This window comes from Peromyscus californicus, unplaced genomic scaffold, assembly GCF_007827085.1.
Source record: "Peromyscus californicus insignis strain IS unplaced genomic scaffold, ASM782708v3 Scaffold_7__1_contigs__length_154581171, whole genome shotgun sequence".
NCBI classification, from domain to species: domain Eukaryota; kingdom Metazoa; phylum Chordata; class Mammalia; order Rodentia; family Cricetidae; genus Peromyscus; species Peromyscus californicus.
The window spans coordinates 111,577,553-111,585,947 of record NW_026294595.1 but is presented as its reverse complement, the minus strand read 5'-3'; the positions used below and the strand labels follow the sequence as shown (position 1 = coordinate 111,585,947).

Here is an 8,395-nt window from a genome sequence, read left to right as displayed (position 1 = left end):
GCATGCCCCAGACTCTGAATCTAGAGCTCAGCTCTCTACCCATCAGTGGACTGACTGAAAGGTACAGCCACTTCCGAGTGAACGTTGTCTCTGAGTTTACAAGCATATGCCCTAACAATGTGAAGCTCTTCAATGTCATGAGAAGATGCAGCTTCAGACCTCATGGTGACTATATATCTTTGGATTCTGCTAGATCCTATTTGGCCCCTGGGGATCAGAGTGCTTCATCTCAGGGAAATATTACTGAGAGCTGGATTTGAACAATTCCTCGGACTGGGCTGTGGGGGTCTGTAAGGATTCTTGGTTGAGCAACAGAAACCAGCTCATTGAATCTGAGGGTGCATTTCTTCTTCTGTGTGTCAAGGAGGGTGATCATTACAGTCTCTTCACCACATGCCCACTATTCCAGCACTATATAGAGAGACCACTGGGCCGGATTGGTGTGTTTCTCGATTTTGGAGAGGGATGTTTAAGTTTCGTGAATGTTAGTTACCAAGAGTTCTCTCATATACAAGTATCCTCCTGGCACCTTCAATCCCTCTGTCAGGCCTTTCTTCTCCACTGGCCCCATGTGATCCTCGGAAGACGTAATCCCAGTTCTTTAGTGTTTTTAAGTATTTGTTAATGTAATGTTACCTCATTTATTGTTAAAAATATTAAATTATTATTAAATGAAAAATAAAGAGTATCTTCAATTTTCTGTCCCCTCCCCTGGAGTGAAAAATCTGAACTCTAGATCAGTAGTTCTCTGTCTGGTCCCTTTCATGCCAGGGTTCTTGTGGTGGTGTTTTATTTGTGCTCTGATAAATAAAACTTGCCTGGGGATCCATCAAAGAAAAGAAGGCAGCCACTTTTTTAAACATCGAAATCACATAGTGGTAACACGTGCCTTTAATCTTAGCAATTCGGGAGGCAGAGATTCATCCAGATCTCTGTGAGTTCAAAGCCACAATGTGAACAGAGCCTGTTATGGTGGTACATACCTTTAATCCTAGCATTAGTTAGCCATAGAGGTCTGGAGGTGTGTACAGACAGACAGGAAGTGATGTCGCTGGGCAGAGAGAGGAAGAAAGATGACAGGGCACAGAAACGTTATATGAGGCATGAGGAGACAGGAACTAAAGAGCAGTTCAACTGAGACCCTCAGCAGTGAGGACTGAGGCTTTCGGTCTGAGGATTCATGGAAACAGGATTGCCTCAGGAGTTGGCTATGGCTTGTTCTGTTTCTCTGATCTTTCAGCTTTCGCCTCATTATCTGGCTCTTGGTTTTTTTTTCTTCTTTTAATAAGACCATTTAAGATTTGTGTTACATGTTCTGGAGAACACCAGGAAAATCATGGACTATTGACATAAAAAATATATGGACTACTTGAGTGTGGTAGTGCATAGCTGTCATCCTAGTACTCCAGAGACTGGGAAAGAAAGTGGGAAATTCCAGGGCAGCACGGGTTATACCTTCCTCATAAGAATGAAGCTCATTAAAACTCTGATGTTCAGTAGAAGCAGTACAAACTGGCACAATCACTTTAGTAAACTAGCATGATCTAATAAATCGAAACATGTCCACACCACATGACTCAGTAGTGCCATTTGTAGGTATCCACGTGCTAGAAATATGTATTTTTATTCACCAAGAGACATGTATTAGCATAGTTGGAGGAAAAATTGTTCATAGCAGTACCTGGGGAGATGGCTCAGTGAGCAAGAGCATTTGCTGAGCAAACACAGAGATCTGAGTTCAAATCCTCAGCACCCATATAAAAGCCAGGCAAGGCCTCTCATGCCTTTTACCACAGCTTTGAGGTTGGATACAAGCATATCCTTGGATCATGTTGGTTAGGCACCTAGATAAAATGGAGTTTCAGGTTCTGTCAGAGACCCTTTATCAAGGGAAAAACCTGGTGTGTAATAGAGCAGGACATTTGACATCCTTCTCTGGCCTCACCCAAACACACATATGCCCATGTACATTTGTACCATACATAAACATAAAGTGTTCATCACAATAGCCAAAGTACAACTTCAGTGCTCATCATCAATAGAATGAGAATTAAATTACAGTTGATTAAACATGGGACACTGTGGTGATATATTTGGCACTCCAATGAAACTTATCTGGGGATTAGAGGACCTAGCCAGTCAGTAGATTAGACATGAGGCTAGATAGTGATGGCACACACCCCTAATCCTATCATTCGGGAAACAGAGATCCCTGTGAGTTCAAGGCCACATTGAGAACAGAGCCAGGCGAGATGGCACAAACCTTTAATCCCAACACTTGAGAATGCGTGCCTTTGCTTGGGAAGCACACACACCTTTAATCCCAGGAAATAAGATGGCAGGGCAGAAAAAGTTCTATAAGGCATCAGGAAACAGGAACTCACTATCTTGAGACTGAAGACTTCAAAGAGGTTAGAATTTGTAGTTGGCTAGCTCTTCTTCTCTGAGCTTTCAGTTTTGACCCCAATGTCTGCCTCTGGGTTTTTGTTAATAAGACTTATTAAGGTTTATGTTACATAAAGGGATCAGTGTCATATAAACCACCATATGAACAACTAGAGATTGATCCAGCTGAAGAATTCTGGAAGACAACGTAGAACCCAAACAAGAGAATGGAGCTGTCTATTCACCCATCCCCTCCCATTCTTTCTTACAGTCTCTATCTGAAGGCATGAAACTACTTCAATGAATAAATCATTTTTCCTAATTTTATGATTCTTTTGCTGTACTATTCACAATATTTGTTATGGCTCTAGAAATATTGTTGAAGAGGTGTCAGAAAAGATAGTAAGAGTCAGAATACTAGGAAATCTGCTGTGAAGCAGTCTCTGCTAGAAATGGTTACATAGACAAGACTAGAACAATGAATATGTTGATATGGATGTGGGAAAGTTTGAAGGAATCGTGATGGCTGTTCCTATTTGTCAAACTGACCACATGTGGAATTAAGCAAAACCCAAGAGATATGTGTGGGAACCACTCTGAATCTGGAGGAACAAAACTAAATGAATACTCAGGCCCACACATACAGAGAGATGGTGGAGAGAGAGAGAGAGAGAGAGACAGAGAGAGAGAGAGAGAGAGAGAGAGAGAGAGAGAGAGAGAGAGAGAGAGAGAGAGAGCATTTGTTTAGTCTGCAAGGCTGGATGTCTCGGCTGGTCTTCAGGGTACTTTGGAATCCACACCCCGAAAAAAGACTCTTATAGCAGTTAAGGGATGAACTTGCCAGTGAGAGCAAAGGTAAGATAACAAATAGAAAAGATGAGTTTCCTTCTTCCATGTCTTTTATAGAGTCTTCCACCAGAAGATGCAGCTAAGATTTCAGGTGTATTCTCACACCTCAAAATGTGTTTAGGTGGAACTTTATTACTTCAAATGATATTCAATCAAGAAAATTCCCTCACGAGAGAAACATCTCAGCCTCTTAGGTTTAGTTATTCTACATGATGTTTTTTAGTTTTTGTTTTTTGTTTTTGAGACAGGGTTTCTCTGTGTAGCTTTGGAGCCTGTCTTGGAACTCACTCTGTAGAGCAGGCTCGCTTCAACCTCACAGACATGAGCCTGCCTCTGCCTCCAGAGTCTGGGACCACCTGGCAGCCCAAACATGTATTTTTAAAAAAAGAAAAAGAAAAGAACAGAAACTTGAGTGGGTAGAGAAAAGGGGTGAATCTCAAAGAAATTGCAGTTGAAGTGAATATGATAAAAATACTTTGAACAAAATTATCAAAGATCTAATAAAAATCTTTTAATGTCAATATTTGCTAAAATCACAGATTGATATCATTATCTGTTACATTGTAAAAAGAAAAGCAAAATTATAAGCTCACCACAAAATATTTAGAAACAGTAAAATATTGTAACGAAATTACTCATTATTTTTTTTTTTTGGTTTTTTTTTTTTTTTTTGGTTTTTCGAGACAGGGTTTCTCTGTGTAGCTTTGCGCCTTTCCTGGAACTCACTTGGTAGTCCAGGCTGGCCTTGAACTCACAGAGATCCGACTGGCTCTGCCTCCCGAGTGCTGGGATTAAAGGCGTGAGCCACCACCGCCCGGCTTACTCATTATTTTTTTTAGACAAGTTCTCACTGTATAGGCTAGGCAGGCCTCTCTAAAACATGTTGGCTTTCATTTTTTTTTTTTTTTTTTTTTTTTTTGTTTTTTTGAGACAGGGTTTCTCTGTGTAGCTTTGCGCCTTTCCTGGAACTCACTTGGTAGCCCAGGCTGGCCTCAAACTCACAGAGATCCGCCTGGCTCTGCCTCCCGAGTGCTGGGATTAAAGGCGTGCGCCACCACCGCCCGGCTTGGCTTTCATTTTTTATACACTCAATATGCTGCTCTTCCTCTTGACCCTGGACCGGACACAGTCTCCTATACTCTGCTCGGATCATTTGCTCCCGCAGTGTCAAGTAGTCCGTCCACAGAGTTGTCATTCTGTTCTCTGCCTCGCTATTCCCTTTATTTTCTTGGATCTTCTCCCTCAAAGAGGCCATTTGCTGTAAAAGTCTTTCCATTTGCCCCTCAGCAGCTACTTCGATGGGACCATGTTGGTGACCTCTGTGCTCAAGGGAGTCAGAGCAGAGCTGACAGAGGTAGATCCTGTTCTCAACACAGAAGATCCTTTTTGTCTCCTTGTGGGTCACACATTTATGCTCCTCAGAGCTCAGGTACTTCATGAGGCTGGCTTGTCTGGCAATGGACACCAGCTTCTTCAGAACAGTGTTGGTTCTGAAGTCCTTCTGCTCGGATGGTTCCCTACATGTAGGGCAATGGACAGGAAGCTGGATGTCTTCCCAAGAAAGGTGGAGGCAGGCTTGACAGAAGCTGTGGCCACAGCTTATGGTGACTGGGTCAGTAAGGCAGTTCAGGCAGATGAAGCAGGGGAGTTCTTCCTGGAAGGCTTGTGAGATGTCTGACTCCATTTCTCCACAGAGTTCTCTCTGGCCTTAGCAATATTGAGTCAGGACAGAACAATATTAGTTCAACTCTGGGGTCCAATCCTCAATGTTTGGATTGAACTAGCAGTTTCTGGAGCCAGAAAGTTTGGAAACATACTCTGTCTGGTCTGGTGAAGAGTTAACCTGGCTGGCACTTGGAGTGTGATTTTTTTTTTTTATTCTGAAACTTAACTGTACAGTATCTAAAAAGAAAGTCACTGGTGAAACAACCTCCTACTTCCCGCTTTCTATATGTGTGGAGGAATCTGCACAAGAGGAGGTCAGCAGATATGCTGCTACCACAGAGCAGGCTGAGGGGAGCCAGGTCCAGTTTGCTGGGAGCCATTAGCCTTTGGAGTACCTGGAGCTGGAGGTGGACTGTCCCCAGCTTCCTACTTCTGCCCCACAGAGGGCACTGCCCCCAAGTGGGGATGGCAAAGATGATGAGGGGGGGACTGGAGAAGGATGAGAAGGAGGGTCTCCTTTGCCTTCCCCTGTTGGGGGAAGGGAGACCACAATGTATTTCTGAACACGGCCAGGGCCAGCAGGGGCTGTGCTTGGGGGTCCGGTGGTGGCCTTAGAGACCACTCTGATGATGGGCTGCACGCTGGGAACCGTGGTGGTGACAGGAGAGGTAATGGTAGAGCCTGAGCCAGGAGCTGAGGTGCCGAGGGACAAGACCCGCTGGGTCGAAGAGGCACTGGAAGATGAGGACATTACAATAAAATTGGTTGGAGGAAAAGAAGGCTGAGGAGGGGCAGCAGCTCTAGCAGACACCAGTGTCTGGACAGGCAAGGCAGTGGAACCAGGAATCTTCAATAAGCCAGGGGTCCGAGGGCCTGGCTGAGGGGCCTGCGAGAGGGTCAGTGTGGGCCGAGGCTGTGTGATGGTGAGTGTGGTCCTGTTGACCTGCTGAGCTTGTAGAGCAGCCTGGGCCCTGGCCTTCACGACATGGGAGCAGAGAAGGGGCCCAAGGGACCCAAATTCTCCCCGGTAGGCATCCTGATCATCAGGTGGAGGGCGCAGCTTCGCCAGTACCGGGGCACAGTGTTTCAGGAGAAGGCTCTGCACACGGTCTGCTGCGATATGGTCAATGTTGCTCAGCACAGGCCCATCCAGGACCCTGCGGATCCGTTCCCCTTCCTGCTGCAGCCTTGGCAGAATCAGCATCTTAATCACATTGTGTCCCAGCTCTGCCAGGCCTGCAATAGAGCCATATCGAGTTGTCCACGGAGTCTTCTCATCTACCCAGCACTTAGTAAAGGTCTTGGTGATCCGGGACTGGATGTTGTTGGTGGTTGTGCTGAAATGTTTACAGATCTGGGCCACTAGACAGGCAGCAAAATCCCGGAGTGCCCATTGACTGTCCACATCCAGCTGCAGACACAGCTGTCTCTACACAATGCAGGTCATTACCGCTGGAATCAGCTCATGCACATATTTCTTTAGATACAGCGTGGGATTGTCTATCAGGGCCTTCACCATGCGCATCAGATAGATGAGCAAGGCCAGGTTATTCTGAACCACGTTTACACGGACCCCCTCAGAGATGAAGATACTGAACCATGGTAGCATGTGATAGAGCCCCGGGTCGGTGGCAATGCTTTGCAGAGCTTCTGCTCTCTTGGCCTCACAGGATCCTACACAGGCTTCTGTGATCGTTTTGTGATACAACTGCTGTTCCACTGACAGCTTATGGATGCTGCAGGGCTTCAGGCACAAAGTGGCTCCCTCCAGCAAAGGAGGTGCTTTCTTCTCTTCTCCTTTGCCATCAGCTACAGCTGCCCCTTGACCTTTGCCTTTCAGGGGTCCATCTTCTTGGTCTGGCTTTGCTGACTTCAGGGGTTCTGTGGCCTCATTCTTCTGCTGCTCTTTGTGTGCTGGGGGTGGATTCTCTGGTATAGCTGGCTGGCAGCCTTCAATGCTCAGCCAAAGTGCTTTGAGGCAGACATCCAGAGGCACCTGAGGCAGAGGGGTGTTGATGATATCGCTTAGGTCCACTTGCTTCTCCTCATAGAAGTAAAGCTCTTGGCCCCCACCAGAGGTTGACCGGAAAGGGATGAATTCCTGAGCATGGAAGCCATACAGTGGCTCCACGTTCTTTAGCTTCAATGCATAGTCAATGTCACTGGTAGTGAGTTTCTTCTGCTTTCCCATGTGCATGAACTTCAAAGCATTCTGGGCAATCTCCTTGATGCGGTAGCTGACCTCATCTGTCAGGAGTTGGCAAGTCTCCTCCTGAATCTGAGCAATGCCCATGGACTCTGCCACCAACTTCATGGACTCAGAGGGCAACACAGTATTGCTGAGTTTCAGCTTCTTCTCTTTGGCCATACTGGAATTCCAACTCCTGTCCCTGGAAGGATGCCACCCCAGGGTGGAGAGATGGAGCCAGGCTGCCAAAGAGCTGCTTAGGAGTGTCCTTTTATAGTCTCTAAAGACCACAGCCACTCCTTCCCAAGTTGCTTTCCATTGGAAGATTGAATTAACTCTGAGGCCAGTCTCCACAAGCAATTCTGGACAAGGTTTCCCTAGTCACTGCTTAGCTGGGTGTGGTAGTTCACACCTTTAATCCAAGAATCCTAGGGAATGGCCTGCTGAATTGGGAGAAGTTGTGGTTCAAGGCCTGCCTAGCCTATACAGTGAAAACTTGTCTTAAAATAAAATGAGTAATTTTGCTACAATATTTTACTATTTCTAGATCTTTTGTGGTGTGCTTATTTTTTGATTTTCTTTTTACAATTTAACAGGTAATTATATCATTCTGTGATTTTTAGCAAATATCAACATTTAAAGATCCTTATTATTTCTTTGATAATTTTGTTCAACTTATTTTTATCATAGTCACTTCAACTGCAGTGTCTTTCAGATTCATCCCCTTTCTCTATCCACTCAACTTTGTTTTCTTTTTTTCTGTTTTTAAAGAATAAAAGGGGATGCGGGTGGCTGTGCCTCATGCCTTTATCCCCAGCACTCTGGAGGCAGAGGCATACTGATGTCTGTGAGGTCAAGGCTAGCCTGGTATACAGAGTTAGTTCCAAGACAAGCTCCAAAGCTACACAGAGAAACCCTGTTTCAAAAAACAAACAAAAGAAATGTAGAATTAACTAAAACCCAAGATGCTGAGATTTTTCTCATGAGGGAATTTTCTTGATAGAATCATTTGAAGTAGTAAGCCCCACCTAAACTCAGATGTTTTGAGGTGTGAGAATACACCTTACATCTTAGCTTCATCTTCTGGTGGCAGCCTATAAAGGGTTTGCTTTTTGTTAACTTGCCCCCGCTCTCACTGGCAAGTTCATCCCTTCCCTGGTATAAGAGCCTTTTCTGGTGGTGGAGATTCCAAAGTACACTGAAGACTGCCTGAGCCATCTAGCCTTGTAGACTGAACAAATTGTCTCTCTCTATGTCTTTCTCTTTCTGTCTCGCTCTCTCTCTGTTTCACTCTCTCTTTCTCACTCT

At 45.1% G+C, this 8,395-nt stretch overlaps 1 protein-coding gene across 1 annotated transcript; it reads right to left on the bottom strand.

Moving 5' to 3' along the window:
* Positions 1-5,205: 5,205 nt before the first annotated feature.
* Positions 5,206-7,282, bottom strand: LOC128102053 (transcription initiation factor TFIID subunit 6-like). The gene is given in 2 exon segments (XM_052725558.1): positions 5,206-5,331; positions 5,333-7,282. Coding segments are annotated over 2 exon segments (2,037 nt in total). The 5' UTR covers positions 7,268-7,282; the 3' UTR covers positions 5,206-5,229.
* Between the last annotated feature and the right edge of the window lie 1,113 nt (positions 7,283-8,395).